This window comes from Xyrauchen texanus, chromosome 25, assembly GCF_025860055.1.
Source record: "Xyrauchen texanus isolate HMW12.3.18 chromosome 25, RBS_HiC_50CHRs, whole genome shotgun sequence".
In the NCBI taxonomy this organism is placed as follows: Eukaryota; Metazoa; Chordata; class Actinopteri; order Cypriniformes; family Catostomidae; genus Xyrauchen; species Xyrauchen texanus.
In genome coordinates this window covers 18,664,066-18,690,026 of record NC_068300.1, presented here as the reverse complement: position 1 = coordinate 18,690,026, position 25,961 = coordinate 18,664,066, and the positions used below count along the sequence as shown (strand labels likewise).

Here is a 25,961-nt window from a genome sequence, read left to right as displayed (position 1 = left end):
TTGAAGTTTTCCAACTGAAACGGGGGAGACAGCAAGAGGGGTGAAAGGTGATAAGAGAACAGGAGGAGATGACAGAAGAGGAAGGGTGTGAGTTTAGGAAGAAAAACTTGAGGTCCTGTTTTAGGGCCCATTCTCACTACTGCCTCACGAGGGCTAGCGAGCATGTTGCAGCGCAGCTGGTGTGTTCGCTGGACCTGGTTTGCTGGTTGCTACAAAAAAGGGCTGCATTCTGCAGGCTTCACCCAGATGCTTGCATCAATTCCACACTCCACCCCTCCTGGCTATGGCAGAAAGCAGGGGAGCGAAGAGGGGCCACCACAAACAAAAAAAAAAAAAAAAAAAGATCATTAACAGGCCAAAGAAATTAAGGAAAAAAGTCCCAGCTAAACTATTGACCACAGTTATGGTGTTTATTGGCAGGAACATTAGCAACAAAGTGTAATTAGCTCACAGCTTTGGCCACGAAACAGCATCTGGAGAAAAGCCAATCAAAACTACTCCAGGCTCTAAAACATGTTTACTTGAAAATGAACAGGATCTGGACATCATGAAACACTGAAAGAGACATTTATAGATCATATTTAGTAGATATTTAGTAGATATTTAGTGGGGTGCAAAAGTCGGGAAGGAGACATCACTCAAGGGTTGTCCAAACTAAAGTAGCAAAGTAATTTGCACTTTTACAAGACTTTTAGTGAAGGTACAATCAAACTGTAGTGCCACACTCTCTTCAGAGTGTCCACATCAGGAGCTTTGTTCTTTGGAGTGAGAAGTGCATAGGGATGATCACTTTCGATTGGAATTCACCCTTGGTCAGTGTCACATATTTCCTTGTGACCTAGAAATAGTGCAGAATCTTAATTTTTTTAAATTTATTTTATGTCAAGAAAAAACTTCCAGGTTTAAATTAGATTCAAAATCCCAGACCATCAATGTGGTCTCAGATCTCACTGTACAGTAGCTCTGGAAAACAGATGGAGTAGGACAAATTAATTAAATAAATAACCACAAACCACATAACAATACTAGAAAAGAACATTCTAAGGTAGCAAGTCTCGTCAAATACATTTTATCTCCAAAATAAAGCTCTTTCAATATCGCGAAGGTTGAAAAAGATTAAGATATATATAAAAAAAAACATGTTTACAATCCAATTCAATCGAATTTTAACTCTCTGGCACCTTCCGATCACTGTACATGAAGAAAGGTGACATTGCTATTTTACGACACCACATGAGTGAATGCATAAATCTGTATCTACTAGTCCACCTCTGACTTCTACAGAGTGACCGCTACATAGTGACCCCCACGGTACACACTATTCTCTCCCTATACATTTAAGGGTCTGTGCTATGGGAATATATCAAATATAAATAGCAATTTAGGCATCCAGTCCCTGGGGGACGGGCCAGGACGAGCAAGCACAGAGCATAGTGGGACCTGAATAATACATGCAGCCTGCTTATTGCAAATCCAGCAAGGACATCCAGGTGCTGTGTGCTAACATTGCTATTCCACGCTTGCACACACACATATGGATGTGAATGCTAGCACAAGCATATACAAAAACTATGGAGTAATGTATACATGCATGGGGGTCAGATTAGTCACAAAAATAGCCTGACTACCAATACCTGAACAAATTATGACTTTGACTGGGAAATACAGATAGACAACGGAGGAAAACACACTGAATAAGTAAATATCCCTGATAATTTGGCATACATTTCCTCTGTAAACTCTACATTTACAGTAATACACAGATAGTAGACTCATGAATTTTAATCGGCCTCTGTTTTAGTCTCCATTTCTTGGCTAGACAAAGAGAAAACAGTGCAAAGTACAGAGACAGTGCAGAGGAACAATCATGCCATCTTCAGCTTGTTTTAAGAACTGCACCAAGACCACACACATCTCCTTTGTCATGTCACAAGTTGAAATCGAAAAGTAAATGAAGACATGAACTCAGGTATACTGTCTGGTTTCCGACCGCATCACAGCACAGAAATGGTGCTTATAAAGATACTTAATGATATTCTGCGAAATACTGATTCAGGCAAAATATCAGTGCTGGTATTACTAAAACTCAGCACTGCTAGTGACCCTGTCGACCACATTTTCCTAAACGGAGAATGGGACTGTCCTCAGCTGTTTCAGGTCATATATAGAAGGGTGGGTGTACTATGTGAACATAGGCAACTATGTATCTGAGTGCACATCCATGACGTGTGGAGATCCCACAAGCCTCATTTCTTGCACAGTTAGTGTTCAACATGTATATGCTCCAAATTATGAAAAAGAACCAAATTTCATACCATAGCTATAAAGACGATACCAGATCTATCTAGCTAGATCTTGTCGACAAATGACTACAGACCCATAGACTCGCTGTGCCAATGCATTAATGAAATTAAAAGTAGGATGTTCTGAAACTTCCTTCAGTTAAAAAAATAACAAGACAGAGGTCATTGTATTTGGCAACAAAAGATGAATACATTCCTTGACTCAAAGGGTATAAAGACAAAAAAATCAAGTCAGGAATCTTGGTGTCATCTTGGAGTCAGATATTAGTTTCAGTAGTCACATTTACATTTACATAAAAGCAATAATTAAATCAGCCTACTATCATCTAAAATAATATAGCAAGAATTAAATGTTTTGTATCCAGTCAGGACTTAGAGAACCTTGTTCATGCATTCATCACCAATAGGGTGGATTACTGCAGCTGCAACGGACTTCTCAAAGACTTTCCCAAAAAGACCATTAGACACCTGCTGTCCTGATTCTCACACGAACCAAAAAATCTGAGCATATTACGCCAGTCCTCAAGGGCCGGTTGCACCAGCTGTGCATTAGTTAAAACTTAGCCTAGTTGTGGCGTAAATGGGCACTAAGTTGCAATTTATGCACAACTAAATATTTGAGAGTTGCACCACTAACTTTAGGTAGAACGTAACCCTACGTATACGGAAGCCTCTGACCAGGAGTAACGGATGAAATAAAAAAAGCAGACTCACTTAATGACATCAGTAAGCTCATGTTTTTGTTGACAGGCTCCAATCATTTCGACATACATTATGATGTTGACATTTACACTCGTTTACATTTACAAGAAAGAAAAAATCGTACTTTTAAGACACTCAAGTTTCAACATATATGAATATAAAATATTAATACATTAATATTTTCCCAGCCTGTTGTATTAGTATTACTATCACCCCTTATTTATTTTAGATACAGTTCCTAATTATTTTTATTTACAAAGGACAAATATACTATTTATCAAATGTACTTTTATTATGTATCTTTTTTTAATTGGGATTTAATTTATTACAGCTGACAGTTACGTGAGCAAACAAGGTTTGAACATCAACCGTAAAGAGATCAAACTGAAATACACAGCTTTTTAACACTACAAATTTTTCAAGGTTGCTTATTGGATCAATTAAGGTAAACGTAATTTTATGCGACTATGCATTACTTTGCGGAGCTTACGACCTAGCAGTTAAGTCTTGCCTTAAGAACAGGTGGTGCAACCAAATTAAGCCCTGACTTAGTTACAAACTAACTAGTAGTCACTAAGCCCTTAGTGTGAACTTTATGTCTCAACTTAAGTGAGACCTTACGCACAGCTGATGCACCCAGGTCTTTACACTGGATTCCAGTTACATTTAGAATTGATTTAAAATCACTCAATGGCATAGGACCTAAAAAAAATTCAGATATGCTTGTTGAATATAAACCTAACAGACATCTCAGGTCATTAGGATCAAGTCAGAGAGAAATAAAGAGTGTTCACTCAAAACAAGGTGAGACAGCATTTAGATCTTATACCAACTGCAGCTGGAACCAGCTTCCAGAAGAGGTCAGGTGTGCTCCAACAGTAGTCACATTCAAATCCAGACTGAAAACACTTGTTTAGTTGTGCACGTATTCACTGAGCACTATGCACTGCATCATTATTTCTGTATTCTTTTTCTTTTTTATTCATTTTAATAATCTTAACTTTTTTTAAATATGTATTATTACTATTTATTCTTATTTCTTGCTCTTAATTTATTTTACATATATTTTTATGTATCTTATACATATATTTAAATAAATAAATGTTTATGTAAAGCACTTTTAATTGCCATTGTGTATGAAACGTGCTCTATAAATAAACTTGTCTATACTAAATAAATAAAAACAAAAAAGCAATCGATTGTTACGTTGTGTAAAAATAAAAATGCAAATATGACACAAATAGGCATTCGTTTAAATCATTTACCCAAGGAGAATTTAGAATTATTTTATATTATTAAATTTTTTTTGTCTTAATTCTGCCACCTTGTGAGAGCTTCAGATGTTTACTATGAGCATCACCGGAAATACAAAAATAAAGACAGTAGTAATAATTTTTTCACCATTTTAAATGGTTTAAACTGTTTTAAATCGCTTATTACTGTGTATTTGTTTATGTTGTCTGATAATACCCCTACCATTAAACTCTCGAATTTTTCTAATGTTTATGTCATAATTTTTTTGTACTAATAATAGCATTGATCTGTGTCCTATAATCCTTATAAAACGTATTCACTTATGACACAGCACTAGTTCCTCAAAATTTACTTACAAAAAAGTAGCCCGCAGTGGAAGTATGGTACCAAATGATTATCATTCGCGAAGCAGTAGTCGTCATTGTTGGGTACACTATGGTGGCGATTGGAAAGAACAGTAATAATCAGTTCCACTACAGTGTTCCTATTTGCACAAATTCTAAAAGAAAAAGTCCGGATTTGTGTTTCCATTAATTTCCAAAAGATGCCTAACTTTGTACAAGCTCAGTGGGTTTAGGCAATAAAACGAGAAGAAGATACGTTTGTTATTAAACGAGGAAGAACTTTAGTCTGTGGATAGTATTTTCAAGATGAGGACGTACAGCAGTCGCTCAAAGGTGGAATTGTGAAACGCTTTAAAATCTGAGCTGCACCGTCGCGATTTCATTGGACTGATTACACATCACAACCGACACGAGAATGCGTGTCTGACAGGGTTACAAGTCGGATGAAGCGGTACATGGGTCTCTCCACTCTGTCACATCCTGCATCGACCCCCATCAGGTATTCGTTTCACCAAGTTCTACATTTGTTAACTGTGCACACTTTTTTGGATTTTTGCCATTTATGGTGACAGATTTGTAGATCGTTCCTTCGATACATAAATATGTGCCTCCCGATTTAACGCGCACCCTCTCAATAATAATTTATTTTTATCGACTTACCTTTGTATTCATGCAGATAAATCTTGAAAAATAATTTGCAACCTTTGTTGAGTTTAGATTTAACCATTGCTGGATGACGCGATCAATGTCTCCAAACGTAAATGTAGGCAAAACGTTTAAGGACTGAAATTGCATACTACTTGGTGCCATAGTTGCGTTTACCCAACTATGACGACTTCCGCTTTGCGAACGCGAGTTACAATCCTTTGAAAACATCAGATTCAAAAGAGTGATTCACTTGCGATCGGCCATCCCTAGTTGTATTAAAACGCTGGCGAAAACGCACGACATAATTGCTGATACTTTGTCAAATAATTTTTTTTTAAGTTAATCTCCCTCCTCAGACACGATTTTAACAGTACACTTTACAGGCTTTTCCATCAAAAAAATAGTCTGGTGTCTCTTCTCCTGTGGAGGGATTTTTCCAAATTGTATAATTACAAGCAGCAGTTTATATATGTTTAGCTGAAAATGAAAATATTGTTATTTTGGGTCCTGTGTGGGTGGTGATTTTGGGTATATCTGATGTGGAGAGAGATATTTGATAAGAGGGAGCCTGTGATACATTAACAGCAGCCACATGGTCACAATGCACATACACAAACCAATGCACAAATTGGAAGAAATATATATATTTGATTTAAAACCATGGGTGGGCAAGACTCACATTTGGGTGGCTCAGCCCACCCCTGCCCATGCCTACACCCCGCCCCGTTTGTAACCCAGATCTGCGAAGAATCCTCAGTAATGTGTTCATAGGTCTGTGTGTGTAGTGGTAGTGTGAGAGGCAGATCCACTGCAGATATGTAACTGAGGGAAACTCAGGAGAAGTGTTGAGGAAAGTGAAGCAACAGGCTGGAAGGTAACCACAATCCAGGCAACTGGCAACCAATACAGAGAACACGATACAGGACTGACTAGGGCAGAGGGAGAGAGTGGTATGCAACAACATTCAAACAACAATCAAGCAATGAACACAAAACAGAGTGAGGTAAATATAGGCAGGGAACTAATAGTGATCAGTTACCGCTCGCTTGCTGAAAGTTCAAATGATCTGCATTCCCATGGAAACAATCAGAGTTCCCATGGCAAAGCAGATTACGCGAGCCAGCGGCACCTGGATCATCAGAGGAAAAATGTAAACACAAACTGGAACAAACCATCAGACTTACAGAGACCATGACAGCATAAGGCTATACGTTTTTGAGTGACCTTAGAGAGGCTACCTGTCAGTCACAGGAACCCTGGCATTAAAAAATCTGAGATGTTCATATTTAAACACAAAACACATGAAAAGAGAAAAGACATAATCAAACAGCACGCCACCTGAGTTTCAAGACATTTCATCTTACTGTTAAATTTGAGAAAGCATGGGCTGTCTCAGCAGAAAACATCTATAAATAAGTATTTAACATTTTGAGCCTATTTTCCTGTGTAAATAGTTTGCAAGAGGTACAGAACAGATTGTTTATATGTCAGTGCAGACACGTACATGATCCACTTTAACATCCTGTCTAGAAAGCATCTCTCCTCTCTCTTCCAAACCAGTATTTTCAACAACATCCTCGAACCTCTGGCTTTCTGATGCTCTTTATGAACATGGGACCAAACTCTGGCAACCTGAGAGAAAATAGAGCACATCGAAAGACCCTACTGACAATGATAGGTATTCATACTGTACATTTGCAACATTTAAAAAAATATTAAATATGAGATCAAATTACCTCAAAATGAAACTTTAGACACCACACGCAAAGATGTCATGGACCAGGAACATTTTGCAGTGTTAATTTTGCAGACAAACAGGTGAGTACTGATTTAACCACTGGAGTCTGATGGATTACTTTTATGCTGCCTTTAAAGTAGAGGTCTGTGTGGGATGGAATTTTTAGACCCACACATTCCTGCAAGATTCTTTCCTGCTTGCAAAAATATGTTCCTGCCCGCAACTTTTACGCTTTGTCCCGATCCCGGGACATCAACGTCAACGTGAATTTTTCAATCACACTCCTGTAAGATTATAGAGTGGTGGTGGCGTAGTGGGCTAAAGCACATAACTGTTAATCACAAGGTCGCTGGTTAGATCCCCACAGCCACCACCATTGTGTCCTTGAGCAAGGCACTTAACTCCAGGTTGCTCCAGGGGGATTGTCCCTGTAAAAAGTGCACTGTAAGTCGCTTCTGCCAAATGCATAAATGTAAAATGTAAATGTCTCGTGTGTCTGGGCCGCGATCACACTCACTGACTCCTCCTCAGTCACTCACCCGCCCCCTGCCTGGTGCACAGAGCAAGTTAAGTCCTTCGAGACTTCACTCATCATCAAAGCATCGGGACAGACTTCTACCTGCTCCGCTCCGCCGGGTATGTAAAAAACGATCGTCCCCTTTGTGCCCCTCGCATGAAGTTTAGACGTGTGGCTTTCACTTCCCAACCCGTCGCGCTGGCTGGCCAGGACCAACTGACTCAGCTACGCAATAAAGTTTGCAAGGCCCCCGCCCCCATTCGGCGGCGTCCACTTTACCTTGGTGCACGGCGAAGATGCCAACAACCTACGTGCGGAGATCGTGACCCATTTACTCAAAGACGTGATAGAGCCTGTCCCTCCAGCCGAGATGAAGAAAGGTTTCTACAGCCCTTACTTCATCGTACCCAAGAAAGGCGTCGGCTTACGACCGATCCTGGACTTGCAAGTTTTCAACCGGGCCTTGCACAAACTCCTGTTCAAGATGCTCACGCAAAGACACATCTTAACATGCATACAGCATCAGGATTGGTTCGCAGCGGTAGACCTGAAGGACGCGTTCTTCCACATCTCTATCTTGCCTGGACACCGACCCTTCCTACGGTTTGCGTTCGACGGCCAGGCGTATCAGTACAAGGTCCTCCCCTTCGGCATGTCCCTGTCCCCTTGTGTCTTCACGAATGTCGCAGAGGAAGCCCTTACCCCACTAAGGGAAGTGGTCATACGCATTCTCAATTACCTCGATGACTGGTTCATCCTAGCCCACTCTCGAGAGTTACTGTGCGCCCACAGGGACCAGGTGCTCAGGCACCTCAGCCCTCTAGGGCTTCAGGTCAACTGGGAAAAGAGCAAGCTCTCCCCGGTTCAGAGCATCTCTTTTCTCAGCATGGAGTTAGACTCAGTCTCAATGGCAGCGCACCTCACCAACGAGCTCGCTCACTCGGTGCTGAAATGCCTCACCTTATTCAAGCCAGGCACAGCGGTTCCTCTAAAAAAATTGCAGAGGGTCCTGGGGCATTTGGCATCCCCCGCGGTGGTCACGCCGCTGGGGTTGATGCATATGACACCACTTCAGCACTGGTTTCAGACTCGAGTCCCGAGATGGGCATGGCACCGCGGCACATACCGTGTGTTCATCACCCTCATCTGCCGCCAGACTTTCAACCCCAGCCCCAGCCATTTTACCTTTCTGCGAGAAACATAGAGAGAGAAGAATCGCGGCTGGCACGGGAAGAACTGAAATATTCTTCCCATGCTTGGCACGTCGCTTGTTCCCCCCCTTCGGAATGCCGGGAACCTAAAAATACTTTTTTTATGGGCCGTTGGTGAAGGGTATGTGCAGTCTGACGCGGCTTGTTGCTTTGGCACGCAACTGCCTGGCCGCTCCTGCATCAGCAGCTCACGTACACGGTTCAGCACATGCCGTGATTGAATAGGGACCCCTAGTGTACCTTCATTCGACACAATGTTGAGTGAGCGACAGATGGGGAATATCTAGGGTACTGTTGTAACCTCCGTTCCCTGATGGAGGGAACGAGACATTATGTACCCCCGGCCACAATGCTGAACCGAGCCACTGTGATGGCCGAACCTTATTCTCGGCTCCTCAGTGCAAAACCTGAATGAACAGATTCCCTCCTTTTATACCCGTATGTTCAGGGGAGGGACATGAAAATTCTGTCTGCCAAATTCTCATTGGCCTTATGTCAAAGTTCAGAGGTAACCGAGGCCTTCAAGAAAGTCCCCTAGTGTCGCTTCGACACAACGTTTCGATCCCTCCATCAGGGAACGGAGGTTACAACAGTAACCTAGACGATTGTGGTTGTTTAAAAAATGTTATGTACCTTTAGTAAACTGTTATCATACTGCATGTAGCACTAAGAGATCCGCCTTCTTGTTAAGATATATCAAGTGCAGCATTAGTTCTGTCAGGTCACGTGAGTCAAGCTTGCAACCAGCTGATCATGACATCTACCAATACAATTCAGGCACTTTTCAGAGCAGTCCTATTTAAGTCCTCCATTCATCTGTTCATTCATTGCTTAGTTGTCTTTCCACCGCATGGAGCACAAGGAAGAATTTAAATGAATTATCCACCAACCCTGCACCTGTAAATCATAAATTTTTTTGTTCTCTTACGCAACAGACAAATAGCACAGATAACATTCTCTACCTTAAAAACATTAAATCAATTTGATTAACTTTTATTTTTATTTTTAGATATTTATATTTTCAGGAGTCCCATAAGTGATTTCATTATCCCGCTCCTTGCACAGAATGCACACATACCAGTGTCTTCCCACCCGCACCCACACTCAGCAATTCAAACTTGTCCCGTACTGCTCTCTGTTGTACCGTGTGCAGGCCTCTACTTCAAAGTACTGGCAACCATTCACTTGCATTGTATGGACCTAGAGAACTGATATATTCTTCAAAAAATATTCATTTGGGTTCAGCAGAGGAATAAAAGTGATACACATGTGGGAAGGCATGAGGGTGAGTTAATGATGAGAGAATTTTCATTTTGGGGTGAACTATACCTTTAATGTGTGCTTTTAATTTAACTAACCACTAGATGGCCCTGTTTTCCATACTCTGCTTTGAATCCTTTCCCAGTACAATCAGGGGAAAGCTTCAGAGCTTCCGAATATGTACAGTTCTGAACATAAAATTGAGATGAGTATACTGTACATTTATGGGGAACTACCTTGTAGTACCTTGTATACAATTTTAAATTGTCCACTCAATGAATCTTTCTGTAACTGGGGTAAAAGAAATGAGAAAATACAAAACCAATATAAGCTTCAATAACCCTTCCAGAAAACATATCTAAGTATTATAGCAAGTAAACAACTTTGCCAAACATTTAACAGTTACACATCTGTCCAGACTGCTGTCACGCTGCTGCTGTCCTAAGACAAAGTTGGGTCTGATAATAATGCAGGTTACATGTTATGTTTTTTCAAATGATTTCAAGTGATCAAGCTCTTTTGGGGGTATAGAAGGTCAAATTAGTTTTTTACTTTTAAATTTGAATATAATGAATATGTTTTGAATTCAAATGTAATTAGAAAAGGATGAGTAAAACGAGGAGCCTATCATATTTCTCTTGTGTAGTGCAACAGCTCTACCAGCTCTCTAAATGCTGCTCTATTTAATGTGCATTGTGAAAATGTTGCTCAGGCAGTCTTTTGAAACAACACAATAAACGCCTACAAACAATGTGCGAACATACACTTCAATACATACAGTGTGATCTTAAAAGTCGGGAACACAGAGTGAATATCGTGGATTTTTCTAAAAATGTGATTCTTTAAATTACAAATTAGCCTATATTATCAGCACAACAAATTAGGTGAAAAACATGAATGTCATAATGTCTTAGTATTTTGGAATTTCCAGATTATTTGTGTAGTGTCAGACATTTTGACCCACCAGTTGATTCTTGTGGGAAAAAAATAACAATTTAATGTGTGGGTTTATGTCACAATTCTAAAATTTCAAGAGCACTTTGAATGTGCCATAACCATTAGGCTGTGAGTCTACGAGTACTATGTTTATGCTCTCTTCAATATGCCTAGCATACCCACATCCTCCTGAAACACAATCACAATGTTTCTCCATTATGTTTGCAGTTCTTCGAATGCAGTTTTTGATGCTGCTCAGGTGGCGGAGTATGAGAGCAGCCAAGGCTGTTGGGATTGGTGGATTCAAGGGTGACTTAGCAGTTATATAACCCCCTGCTCATTGATTCACTGGATGTTACAGGTGGAGTCTGAAACCACCAGACCATTAATCAAAGCAGATGATTTGCTAGAACGGCTCCTGACAGAATAAAAGAGAGGTTAGGCAGAAAGAAACAGAGACTTGATCTTACTGAAGTAATATCCATAATTGTGACACTGCTGTTAAAATGTATAGTTGCTCTTGAGCATTCAGCATGGCACATACAACATGTAGCTTATAATGCAAATGATTGCAGTCCCTCAAAAACAGACAGAAAGAGATATTTTGTTTACTTTTATGCATGTTAGATGTAGCTGTGTAGGAATTAGGTCAAGACTGTAAGCTTCTAAGTACACACCAACTTCGGCTAAAAAACGTTTATTATTTGGGCAGTGAATCATTGAGAGCAAAAAGCTCATTCCATCTTCGATCAGGCAGGAGGCATATTGACCGAGTGTGTGTTGCCTGTACACATGTTGTTTTTCTTTAAACACAGTCGGTACAGGCAGCAGGCCAAACTGGGAGTGGGCTGCTGACTCAGCCACCAATGGTGCATTCATTTATCTGCACTGCAGTGCTCCGCCGCACCCTCTCTCTCTTTTTCTCACTTTCTCTCTGTCTCTTTCCCCCCACCCCCTCCCCCTCGCTGAGAACATACGAAAAGGAGAGGGGGGTGAGAGAGACAGACATTTTAACGATAGGAGTAAAGGAGGGGAGAATAAAAGATAAGAGAACTAGCCATGTGACTAGCAGAAAGGGGAGCAGGAACAGAATCCTGCTCAGCTGTGAAATGGAGGAGAGGGAGATGGAGAGAGAATGAGGAAAAGGACTGGGAAAGGTTGTCATGTATTAATATGAGCTTACCGTGCTAAAAAAACAGCTAAGATCAGCAAATCGACTAGGGATGGTTTAAGATGTTTCTTTTAGCAGGATTTCATTTTTTCCTTTCTACCATCCTCCTCCTTTAACAAACGCTATACTGGTAAAAGTGCAAATCAATTCTGCGAAGAGCTGGTGGCCCAGATGCATTTCCCATGAGGTTAGGGGGTACAGCAAATGGGTGTCACTTCATACTTAAGATCAGAGCTAATAGCTTTCTATTGATATTTCCACTAAACCATGACTTGGTAAATGAACAAATGGGCATTTCCTGACATGATCTGCAGTGTGATGCAGTGATACTTGTTTAGAAGTCCATGTTATTAGTGCATCTCAACCAAAGCTTATTTGAAACCTTATCACACTGTAAAACTCTCAACGGCAAAACCACATCCTCATTTATTTTCTACAAAGTGTGTGAGTTTATTTTATTCTCTTTCACTAGCACTAATAAAACGTATTCCAGTCTGTGACCCTATGAAATAAAAAGTGGCTTTAAGTCCATGTCTATTAGCTTTGAAGCCAACTATAAGCTTGTGTTCTCCTAAATTGTTTATCATGTCTATTTCTTCTGGGCAAATGGATTCAAATATTGACTCATGGCTCATCTTGCACTACACAGATTTTTGTCCAATTAAAATGCTCTCTAGAATGAGAATGTACCTCCTAATGATAGAGCGCAACAGTGCCTACCAACTTTTTCACCCGTCTTGGTTCCTGATGTATTTTTCCCATTTGTTTCTTCCATAGGGATTTCATATAAATCTTTCATAAGAGTTCTAAGCCATGAACCAAACCAACCAGCTCCAAGCTGAATCACAACAGTACAAACTTTGATTTGAAGGAAAACGTTTTTTAAATCGGACAAAAGACAAAGGTACAATATCTTTCATAAGGGAATGAACTACAGTCCCATGAAGCATCGATGTAATTTAATTAAAAACAATGGGAAAATATAGCACTATCGATTTAAAGTTGTTGATTTTAAATAGAATCAAAATATCTGACTTTCTATAGTTTGGTATTTTCTTTTATTTCACAACTTGTCCCAAGGTCCACATATGTTGCCATCAATTTTGAGGGAAATTCTTTTTTCTTTTTTCCTTGTTTATTAGGTGCTTCTAGTTACAAATCAAAAAGGGAAATGGAAAATGCACACAGCAGTCACGCTCGGGTCTCAGGAGGTTAAAAATCAATTCTCCTATGGAGAAAGTGAATGGGATTTTCATGCCTGGAACAAGACTGATGTGTTATGTAACTGATTAGCAAATCGTAACTCATAGTTATTGGCTGTGATGTAAATAATTCGTATTGGCTCTTTTAAGATGAACCCTTCTATATCTCCTACCCAAACTTTAAATGCATCAATACAGGAAATATTAACTTTGCTCATCAAGCGATTTCATTGGGGTCTTTAAGAGCAGAGTATTATTTCAAAGTATTTGTAAAGCATGCATAAATGGTCTTACGCATCATGAGTGATCAAGTATTGTCTGATTCCTTGAATAATTCCATATGTGGATTCAATTTAAGTGATAGTGACACATGAGGCTGGTAGGCATGACATGATGCCCATGGCTTCCCATTGAAGTTCAATAAAATAAATGAACACTGTGTGCAACTGGAAGGCTGCTTTATTGTTAATAAAAAGTTTCGTGCTCAAATGAAGACAATCTTTTATATGTTCTTACTAAGAGTTCCAGTGGTTGTGCCATACACACCATTATATGTCATCCTATAACACTGTGTCAAAACAAAACAACAGTTTGAAAAGCACTTTTAAAATATTTTCAGCAAAATGGAAAAGCATTTTAGTCATGCTAAGAATGGAAGTCCAGTAACTGAATATCGATACAAAAGTGAGTTTCAAAGATGGAAAGAACACAAAAGTCTGAAGGCAAGCTTTTCATTTTACAAGCCAAGTGGGTGATACACAAAGTACAGAAAACAGAACATCAGAAGATTTTGTAACATCAAATCTAGACGAAGTGGGCTTTTTTTCGGTATTCCTCTGGCAGTAGACCAAATGCCTTGTTCAAACTGTAGTCCCTGATTTTCACTGGGCTCCATTATTTTTCTCCTTTTTCCCCTTCATAAAATAAATGTTTAATATGGCACCATCCTCCAAAATTGCTGGAAAATGCAATTTAGAAAATTTAGGAACATGGAGAAAATACAGGAAAAGGCACACAACAATTAGTGAAGTAGCAGACTACTGAACACATTAAATCCAGATACGAAATGGATACAAAACTGTTGTTCAGGCCCAAGAGTTTCGGCACTGAAGTGTTTGGGGAGGCCTTTGCAGTACAATTCTTGACCAACTCTGTGACCGTTTTTGAATTTCAGGCTTTGTGGGTGACTACAAAATGTCCATAGACAGGATGGAGCATTCATGTGCATTCTTGTGTAAATGTGTTTGTATGTGTCAATAAAAAAAAGGTACAGAGAGGTGTGCTGTTTGCATAACCCTCTCATACAGTATCAGGTTAAAATATAAAAGCAGTTCTGATAACAATCGTGCGTAAGTTCGTCTCCAACATAAATCTTTTGACATCCACTGGACATGTTGCATATAAATGAAATGTTACAGTGCTCATTTGTGTATCCTTTCATACATATACTGTATATATATATATATATATATATATATATATATATATATATATATATATATATATATATATATATATATATATATATATATAATTTGTCAAATATTCATGATACAGTATATAATTCAATTCCCTTTAATAAAAGTGAAAAGTGTTATAAAAAAAGTTAAAATGTGTGACAAGGGCATCAGCTGGAAGCAATTCTATATCATTGTTATAATTTATTATTAGATTAATAGCAGTAATTCTTTAAAATTCTGTATTTACAAAACCCACAACAAAGCATGCCAAAAGAAAATAATATATTACAATGCTTATAGTTTTCTTCAAAAAGTTCATATTTAACTTTTCAGTAATTGTGCCATGTATGTCATAGCCCCCTTCTGTACATTAAATTATACATTAACTTGTCGTACAGTGTGAGAGTGATTTTTCCATTTTGTTCCCTTTACATCTGAACTAAAATGGGGTTTGGTGTAAAACTACATGGTAGTCTAAGTATTTTACTGGGCTTCATTTGGTTCAAGTCCACAGCACGCACACAGATTTGTAGACCTCAGGCAGTAAGCAGACCTACAGATAGGTCTAAAAAGTACAGGGATTGGGTTTGTAAACTGGTAGCGTGCTCCCTCCAGCACACTCAGAAAACATTGGGTTTAGTGGTGCACATTTACCAGCAGTTTGAAATCAGCATTGTATTATTTTGTCTGTGGTCCACTTTAACACCTTATGCACAGATACCGGGCTAGCCCACACCTGAATAAGCATTAATCCTCACAAAATGTGTAAGTAAACACTAGTGAAAATGTTGTAAACAAAAGAAATAGTGTAAATCTAATCAAATTATTTTGTACCTAGAGCAAGAAGGGATGGCAGTTTGCTCAAAAGGTAGCAATTTAATGTTGCCTTGTGTAGAACATGAAAATATTCAAATATGTTATCAGATCAGACCCATCTCTTCATCACACTTCAAACCACTGCCTGTCTTATACTTATATACTGTATCCAATCTATTTTGCAGTCTATACCAATTAATCTGTAGATTTTTATGAGTCACTTAATCATTCAATAGGGAGGAAACTCTTAACAATGTCACCTGGTGTATGCATTCGAAATGGCTACTCACTTGCCTTCCTCAATATCTGTAGGAATAATCAAGATGCTTACAAAACTGCCAACTGCTGAAACAGTAAACATGAGTATGTATTGACATGAACACAACTACCACCCGCCCCCCCACACACACACCAAAAAAATGTGCATCACCTCTCATTGAGGCCTGGTCCCGACAGACTGACAAAGCATTGTAAGGATTAAAATGGCATGGTGGCAGTACTATTTGAAGACATATTTAAGAGCCTACGGGAGCCTCAGCTGCACATTGAGGGGCAGTTGAATCATACTGTAATGCTGGTGCAAAATAGCAAATCAAGGTTTATGAACCCAAGATTTGATTTCAGTGTAATCTTTCTCCAAGTTAGCTCGTCATTCCAAACATTGCAACCCTTTCTCCTTCCTAGGGCAGTGAAAGACATCTATAGGTGTACAAATGTGTTTTTGTTTAGTCTCTTGTCATTTGTCATGTTGTACCACCTGAAATTACTCGCATGACGCATGGTGTGAGAATCGGTTAATCAGGAAGAAAGCATTATGAGGGGGTAAGTACAAATATACTTGTCATATCCATTAGTTAAATATGTTACAAACAATTTCCCAGCTCTATCTATTTCATTTAATTACTAGTGGACAGTATCCAATGTACGGTCAAGCCACTGATGTGGTTTGAGTAGCAGTACCAAGTGGACTATGATTATACATGCATGATTCCTGATCAAAACATGCCACCATGCAAGTCGTCTCTATGCATTGAACGAGCACAATTAATTATTTATTTAACTGGAACTCGGTCTAAGTATGTCCCTTTCAGCCCAAGTCTAAAACCTTGATAAACCCCCAACCCAATATCAATGTGAAAGCCCATGTATAAAATAGTTTTTTTTTCTGCAAGTATAAGAAAGAGATGATGACAAGATGAATGACATGGGCTGAACTTTTTTCCCTAATCTTTTGTGGGTCAAATAAGGTGATAATATATTCACCACAAACAAATGAACCCTTGCATAATGTTCAGTTTTTTTTTCTTTTCCCAGCGGACACACCACGCCACATGATTGAGTTAACATTGTTATTACAGGTTATCCTAAGGTTAAAACACAACATCCCAGAAACCTCCTTGGATGAGTGGGAGGTTTCCATTGGATTTCGGCAGTGTAGTGTTTGGAAGGGATGTCCATAGCGGAGGAATGCTGAACTCCACACATGGTGGTGAAAAGGAATCCTTATGAGCTTTAACAACTCTTTGTACTGCTTTGACCTTTGGCAGTTGGTCCCTATCAAAGAAATCTACCATAGGTCATAATTTTGTGTCTCATTGAATGCCTTGTTGGCTGCTGTGAGGAGACAGTAAAATCTTGGGTCACTGAGCCAAGATGTTGCACAATAAGCTCATAGGTTAGTTTGGTCAATTTTAAAATGGTAAAAACCAAGTTGCTTCATCTGTAACAACAACCTTTTTTTCTCCAAAGATTTTCAATGTTTTTGTTGCAAATGATTTTTTCTATACACTTGTTTGAATAGATAGTTTCAGTCTCAACTCTGTTCTGTCTCACTTTACCATCATTCCTAACATTTAGATTCCTTGACATCTTTTTGGTCTTTGCCATTTTTGCCCTTGCCGTCACTCTCCTCTAACTTCTCTTTCTCAGGTTTAGTCACACTGTCATAGGATGGCAACGAGGCAGTAGAAGGCGTGCCCTCCTTCTTGTCCTGATTGGTCCTACCATTCTCCAGCTTGCCAAGCAATCGCTTGCAGATGAAGCCTTTCCGAATAAGATGGGCACGGTAAGAACGCTGGATGACCGAGGCAGACATATGTTCCTGCTTACGCCGCAGAGTAGTGGTGATTGGTTCAAAAGACACTTTGGAAGGATTGGCAGCAATGAAGCGCTCCTCCATCTGTTGCCGCATCATGTCCAGGTCACCACTATCACCCAGCACACGTTTGGTGAAGGCAAACAGTATGTCTAGGCAGTGAATGCGGTCGCCGCTCACCATGGGCAGGTCCATGGCGATCAGCTCTTTAGTGTTGGGCTTGGGAACGCGCAGTGGGTGCTCCAGAGTGTCGGCAAAGTCACCCAGCTTGGCGAAGGTGATAAATTGGGAGGCGGTGGGATCAAACTTCTCCCAAATCTCATAGAAGGACTCGAAGTCATCCTCACATAGTGGGTCAGAACTTTCCTCTGTGGCAACGCTGAAGTTCTCCAGAATAATGGCAATGTACATGTTTACCACAATGAGAAAAGAGACAATGATATACATGACAAAAAAGAAGATGCCCACCAAAGGGTTTCCACAGTTACCTTTCACTGTGGTACCTGGATTCTCCTTATTTGGGTCGCAGTCCGGATCGTAGTTAAGAATGGGAGCCAGAAGACCATCCCACCCCGCCGAGGTGGTTATCATGAACAGGCAGATCATGCTATTTCCAAATGTTTCAAAGTTGTACATGTCGTCTATGCCAGCCTCTCGCTTTACATAGGCAAAGTTTGACATTCCAAAGATAGAAAATATGAACATGACCAAGAAAAGTAGAAGTCCAATATTGAACAGGGCAGGCAGTGACATCATCAGGGCAAACAGTAAAGTCCGAATGCCCTTTGCCCCTTTGATCAGACGCAAGATACGTCCAATTCGAGCTAGACGGATTACCCTGAACAATGTTGGTGACACAAAGTACTTCTCAATCAAGTCAGCCAGGAACATACCTGTGGTGTAGGTGATAAGAAACAGGGAGAAGAAGATTAGTTATGAAATTATCAATAAATCATCAATTAGGGAGACCAAAGCCAAATATATAACCATAAAACCTAAATGAGACCATATTCAAGAACTTATGTGTGTCTAATGAAACACTGATCACTTACCCACAATAGAAAGAATAACAACAACACAGTCAAAGATGTTCCAGCCATTGGTAAAGTAATAATGACGCAGTGCGAAGAGCTTAAGGACAAACTCAGAAGTGAAGGACACAATAAAGATGAAGTTGATCCAGTACAGGATGTTTTCAGTCTCCTGTGACTGATCATCTGTCTCAACCATCATGGTGACCATGTTCAAACAGATGAGGATCATGATGGAAATATCAAAGACCTGCTGTGTCACAAAGTCAAACACCATCCCCTGGAGCTTGTTCTACGGAAGAGAAATTTAGAACAGATTTGAGATTTGTGCTCTTTTTATCTTCTTTCAGTGAGTCAAGAATTACTCTTTCAAACAGCACAATAAAGGCCAGTCAAGGGGTGATGTACTGTACCTGGGGTCTAGGTATGGGTTTCTGAGGTTTCTTGGAGCCAAGTTTCTTCATAGCATTGTAGTATTTCTTCTGTTCCTCAGTCATAAAGATGTCCTGACCTCCAAAGTATAGCCATATACAATATTTGGTTAAAATCTACTCAAATATTACATAAAAAAATCTTAAAGTTATGGTGAACATTACTGAACAAAATGTCAAGGAAGTAGAAATAAGTGCCAACATTTGCCAAATTTAACAAAGTGCAGATAAAGATAGGAGCCTTATCTTTTTCTTCTGCTGGTTGAAGTTATCAATGATGACACCAATGAAGAGGTTGAGGGTGAAGAAGGAGCCAAATATAATGAAGATGACAAAGTAGATGTACATGTAGATGTTGTCCTCATACTTGGGTTGGTCTCCCACCTGAGATTAGAAACAGATACTTTGACTAAAATGGCAGATGACCAAGTGTTTTTAACCACACTTTTTTTTTTTCTTACATGCAGTTTTTCTATGTAAACATGCAATTTGACCATTGTGTTGCATCTCACTGTTTATTCAAAGTCTTGCATGGGAAACCCAATTTTCTTTTACGCTGTGTCAGGTTAGAAGAACGTCATCTTTTAAAAAAGTGTCGAGAAACCTGCATCCATTTTATTCATTGCGCTGCTCCTTGCTTTTTTAAGTAAAGAATGTGTTAGATCTTACCAGTCCCTAAGATTGCCCAAATATCTCACCTTTCGGGAGTCAACTGCTGCATACATAATGTCCATCCATCCCTTGAAGGTTGCCTTTAAGGGAAAAAGGGAAACAGAAACAGTTTGTCAACATTTGTAACAATGTTTAATTTAGAATATTTTAAGATAGTGCACCATCTTAATACAGGAAACTTAAACCTATTAAATGTGAAGTATATATTATTAAAATGTAAAACAAAATCTCAACTTGTGTAAAATGGCAATACACTTAAAAAAATATTGCATATAAAAAAAACTAAAAGTATACGTACATTTCAAATAAATAAAAGTGAGGTGGTGCTGTCAAACAGAGGCAATCTTACCACTTGTAGCAAAGCCAAGTATCCAGCACCAACATTGTCAAAGTTGATTTTGACATTCTTCCATCGCACTTCAGTGAAGTTCTGTGCCTTTAGTTCAAAGCACTGTGATCTGTTGTTGACCTCTTCAGGTAGGAAGTATTCTTCAGAGGTTGCATTGAAGCAGTAGTAGTACTTGCCCGCAAACATGTTGACTCCCATGATACTGAAAATCAGCCAAAAGATGAGGCAAACCAGCAACACATTCATAATGGAAGGTATGGCACCCACCAAGGCATTGACTACCACCTAGAGAAGAGTAGGGGAGACAAGGAAGTGCAGAGTAAGAAACTGAAGAAGCCCCAGTAAATATTCAAACACAGAACACACACATTTAAGTACAAACCAACACTGACAGATGTGGCTGCATATTTGCATGGCACAAGAGGGAGATCATTAGTACTGTTAAGCGGGGTATTACTCCTTTTACTACTAGATTTGTTCTATGCACACAACGGTCATGCCTGCAAATGTTTCAGTCGCATGGCCATTCAAGAATACTATTTAATGCTAGTTATCTGATCATTAAATTTTAATTTTAAAATGTAGTCTTGTTAAAAATTATTTGCCATTACTCTTTGTTTTACTTTAGCTGCTATCTCATCACTTTCCCTGTCAATTGATCCCACAGAGGCAGCTTTGACTCGGTTCCAGGAAACACCTTAAGTTAAGAAAAACCTTAGTGGCAATACACTTACATTCATGAGATTTTAACTTCAGGGGATTCATGCAACTGGGCCCAGAGCTCTGAGGTGTCTAATACTGAAAGTGTTCCATTAGCAGACCTTGGATGCAAGCAGGTCTAATTGTGTTTGCGGTTATTCGGTATTGTTATCATACCAAAATATGAAGTTGAGTGAACTATCCCTTTAAATCCAATCTTCAGGAGGTAGTGGTGAAATTGAGCAAAAACATACAGTGTGGTTGACTTGAGCAGAAGTTTAGGACATTTTACTAGACATTTTGTCAGGGTGAATATATTTAAACACAAACATTTGTTTTCTTGGATGGCCATTGACTTTTACACAGTACATATGCCTACTTTTCCTATTCCAAATGGCCAAAAAACCCTCTTGAATATTCAAAATGAGTGTCCTAAATAGTAACTCTACCCATCTAACTTTTCTTTATGTTTCCTCTCTTTGGCTATTAGTGGTTTGTTTAAAAAACATGTGAAAGCATCATAAATGACTTCCATACAAATATGCCACACAGACTCACACTTCTACATCCCCAAAGCAAACATTTTCAACCTTCCACCACCAAACACACTGCCCCACCCAACTACTTTGCTATAGCAAGCTTAAACAACATTTAACATATTACAACAACCCCTTCCACACTTTTCCTCCACATCCCTCCCTTTCCCCCTCTGTCCAAGTCAGGACATCATCAGTCAGTGATTAGCGATGAGCAGAGTGTGCCAGGAGACGCTCACTAACTGTGGCAGTTAGGCAGCCGAGCCGCAGCTCTCAGGCAGGCAGCTGAACATGCAGATCTCTCACAGACTAAAAGTGGAGCCATATTCCCCCCCTTCAACACACGGAGAGGCACAGTGGATAACAATATTCTCACTGCAAGTACAGGGGAATCTTATCTTACATGAATCACATTGACCATGTGCTAGCTCACATATACGGTTAAAAGTGTAGCAGTTTTAAAATCAATTTGTCATATTATTTACATATATTTAAAATGCATAGTATTAAAATAAATATAGGCAATACCAATTATGTAATATTAAGTAATAATAATAGACTAGATACACTGTAGGAGTGCTGAAGATTGGTTTGAGATATCAAATCCCCAGGAAAAGCACTTGTCAATAGAATCACTGTTCGTTTTCCAATAGAGACTACATGTTCAAATGTCACATAGACATAAAATATCTTTGTGAGGATCAACACAGATATTAAAGTGAGGGAAAATGGCTTTCAAAAGTGCATTATGTGCATTGGCAATTGAACAAGACATGCATGTAACATGACATATTTGTGCAATCTCATGAACCATTAAAATCAATAAATAAATGAACAGGAGAGGCAGCAGTGTAGAGAGATTTGTGCCTTTTCAAACTGGCCGATTTGATGCATCTTTTGTAGTAGAGAAAATCCAAACGAGAATAAGTGCACAAGGTAAATCTAAATATGGTTAATCAAAACATAAATCAACAAGAATAGTTTACTATCCAGTTTGTTGTATTAGAAAAATGTATTTTAAAAATGGCAAACACACAAAAGTGGTGAAACTAAGCTGGTTTCATGGTATCTCACTCTAATATGTGTGTGTGAATGTGTATGTGTGTGTGCACGTGTGTGTGTGTGTGTGTGTGTGTGTGTGTGTGTGTGTGTGTGCAGGTTTAAGTGGTTTATGAGGAATTTTCTTTAGGTTACAAACTGGTAATTACAAGGGTATTATGCTATAAATGTGATTTATGAGGACATTTGTATCCCCATAATTTAAATTGCTTAAAAAACATACTAACCAATGTTGTATTAAAAATGCAGAAAGTTTTTTGTGAGGGTTAGATTTAGGGTTAGGGGATAGAATCTATAGTACGTACAGTATAAAAATAATTATGTCTATGGAGAGTGCTCATAATGATAGCTGCACCAACGTGTGCGTGTGTGTGTGTTCACATTAACATATGGATCTCTCCACTCTTGTGTCTCCTTATCAAATAATTTATTCATTTGTAACCCTTTTAGCTAAATTCAACAAAACAGCATATCAGTTGATGAACATTGAAATTATTTACTAGGGTCAGAAAAAAAATTCTCTCTGTTCTTTGATTTATACTTTTCTGCAGATTACGTAAAATGGATATTTCACACATCCTCATGGTTCCAATTATAGTTTACATTCCATTAAATCAAACCTATCATAACAATGCAAGCTTAAGTCTAATCTAGTACAGTATAGTACAATACTAAATGATACAATTAAGAGATAGAAAAACTACAAACAAAATTACCAAATTTAGACTACAAAATAATGAAACTGTCTATAAAATCCTATAATATTGTAAGATACATGCATTTTTAAAGTACATAAAAATGTAAGGGCAAACATATCCATTAGTATAGCTCAATCAAATACAATTGAGTCCTTTATATTGAGAAATATTTTCTGTCATTTTTGGGTCTTTAACTTTTTTGAAACTAGGCATACCTGGATTCATAACATCAGTGTGAGATCACATAATCTATTTACTCTCTTTCCTTTAAGTTTCACTCTGTTTGAAAGTGAAACTAACACAAACCTCTCAATGCCTAGTATCACAAGACTGTCTCACAAATTTCCTAAGCTTCTAAAACACTGACTGGCAACTACTATAAACATCCAGACTAATCAAATCTCTAAAAAGACATTTCATCCACTCCACAACTAGAAACCAGCTGGAAAATTCAGAGAGTAACATAAGCTTAGTAAATATCTCCTGCTCACACCCAAAATCATGTGTGTATGAGGTTCTCTTTTTACAGTCCCATGTGCAGATCCTAGACAAGCAAAGAGGGTGAGGTGAGCTCCAGCGGGTTGGCTCCTCAGCGCTGCTCTGGGCCGGGCAGCGCAGGGCCAAATTGGCTGAAGTGAACAGTGTGAGATGAAGGGAGGGAGGGAAGGGTTCTGCACAGTGCTGGAGAGGGGAGGGAGTGAGGAGGGGTAGAGTGGGAGGAGAAGCTCAGGGCAACCAGTCCACAGGTAAGAGAAGAGAGACTGAAAGTGACAACAACCAGGTGCAACCATTCACAACCATCAAAACGGGATAAGTAGCTACCATTGCAATGGTCTGAACTGATTAACAAGATGACTAAAGAGGCTGATGATTGTAGATAACCACAACTGCAATCGCTTTCTAACTGCATTCAGCACAGTGACTGGAATTATCCTACTCTTGCTCTTCAACTGAGTTAAGGAAAAAACAGAACATTTATATAACTCCGACCAATTGACGCATTCCTGCTTAAGTGACTGTTGCGTTTCGCATATTATCAAACAAGAATTTGCTCTTTTCTACTGAAAGTCTATGGAATTTCAGTGTGGATTCAAGTGCATCAAGTGCATGCTGTCATTATAGCTAAAAGGGGACATACCAATATTTGTAATGAAAAATTAGTTACATTTGCAAAAATGCAAAATGGAAGCATTTTCACTGGATAGTTTGGATAGTTTTTTAAAGAATTTTACAAAAATGTTGTGGCAAATGGTACCCAGATAGTATGCTGTACTTTTTCATTTTCCAAATCTGTAATAAATCTTGAGAATTGCCTGAATTAAGCTACAGTATGTGTCAGACCTCATTCTCAAATAAACACATTTAATTGACAATAGTATGGACACCTACATTTGCTCCAAGATAAATAAACGATGATAATTTATTGCTTATTAATTTACGTATTGATTCAGGTCATAATAGGGTAATAGAGGTGAAAGTTCACAGTACCACAGTGAGTATATTCAGGGGCATTGTAATACTATTTAAAGGAATATTCCGGGTTCAATACAAGTTCAGCTCATCAACAGCATTTGTGGCATTATAATGATAACCACAAAAAAATATTTTATCTCGTCCCTCCTTTTCTTTAAAAAAAGCTAAAATTGAGGTTATAGTGAGGCACTTACAGTGGAAGTTAATGGGGCAAATTTTTGGAGGGTTTAAAGGCAAAAATGTGAAGCTTTCGATTTAATAAAAGCACTTACATTAATTCTTCTGTTAAAACCCCTGTATAATTTTATGAACAAGATTTAAGCCTCTGTGTAAAGTTGCTTAAATTGTCATTTTTACAGTCATTTTAGGGTTTATTGACATTAGACCCTCATAGCAACGAAGTTGTAAAATTGGCAATAACTTTACACAGAAAAGCATAGTAAGTGATTTTATGACACTAAAATCATGTTAACATGCATATTGTTTATATCTTGTGGTTATACTTTTCAAACAGTGATTATTTTAATGTTTACAGATTGGTACCATTCACGTTCATTGTAAATGCCTCACTGGAACCCTGATTTTTTCATCTTTTATTTCTTCTTTTTTTTTTAAAGGAGGGGCAAGTCAAAATTATTTTTTTGTGGAATTCAACAATATGCCACAAATGCAGTAGATTGATCTTAACTTGTAGTGAACCTGGAATAATTTTCACCATTCACGGAAATCTCCAATTCAGTCCAATGAGAAGTTGCGTAAAGCTTGTTTGAGCGAGCAACAGTTGCCAAGGGAGGCAGAGCTTAGCAAAGGTTAAATTATTTTAAATGTGCTCTGTGTGTTTAATTATCTAGTATGTTGCAGTATAAGTGGGGGCCTCAGTGTTCTGTGCTGCTGGTTGTTCTCTGAGAGACAGGGTCAGTGGAAGAGGAGAAATGGAGGGAAGGGAGCCTTCTATCAAAAGCAGAATTTGAGAGTGAGGCCAAATGAACAGCCAATTGCAGATCAAATGCTGAGTGAAATGAGAAGGGATTTGAATGGCGCTGCGTTTTGTTTTAGAAATTGTTTTCATGCTACATTTCTTTAAGGCCAATTTGTAATATTATTTGTAATGAGGCAGCTTTGATACATTTGCCTTTCTGTAAGACAATTACTTATTGTAAGTTAACTAGCAGTCGATCATAAACCTGATTTCAGTTAAATCAGGGAACACTTGCACTTCAAAAAGATGCTTTTCACATCCTATTTTCCAAATGATCTTAGCTGCATCATGACTGAATCATTGGCACATGTGGAACAAAAGAGGTGTACATGAAAAGGGTGGGCCCTTTTCATTGGTGGATATCTTTAAAAAAAAAA

At 38.8% G+C, this 25,961-nt stretch overlaps 2 protein-coding genes across 13 annotated transcripts in view; one reads left to right on the top strand and one right to left on the bottom strand.

Moving 5' to 3' along the window:
- Window positions 1–25,961, top strand: part of zgc:158263 (ceramide kinase family protein) — an 867,176-nt gene that overhangs the window by 446,012 nt on the left and 395,203 nt on the right. The gene's annotated exons all lie outside the window — the stretch shown is intronic.
- LOC127618391 (sodium channel protein type 8 subunit alpha-like) overlaps window positions 15,964–25,961 on the bottom strand; it is a 74,871-nt gene continuing 64,873 nt past the window's right edge. For all 12 annotated transcript variants that reach the window (XM_052090802.1, XM_052090804.1, XM_052090812.1 and 9 more), the window contains 6 exons: window positions 20,141–20,425; window positions 19,818–19,871; window positions 19,366–19,503; window positions 19,102–19,206; window positions 18,710–18,980; window positions 15,964–18,550 (listed from right to left, as the gene is read on the bottom strand). In XM_052090802.1, the coding sequence (XP_051946762.1) occupies window positions 17,409–18,550; window positions 18,710–18,980; window positions 19,102–19,206; window positions 19,366–19,503; window positions 19,818–19,871; window positions 20,141–20,425 (1,995 nt within the window). In that variant the 3' untranslated portion in view covers window positions 15,964–17,408. The remainder of the gene's footprint in view (window positions 18,551–18,709; window positions 18,981–19,101; window positions 19,207–19,365; window positions 19,504–19,817; window positions 19,872–20,140; window positions 20,426–25,961) is intronic.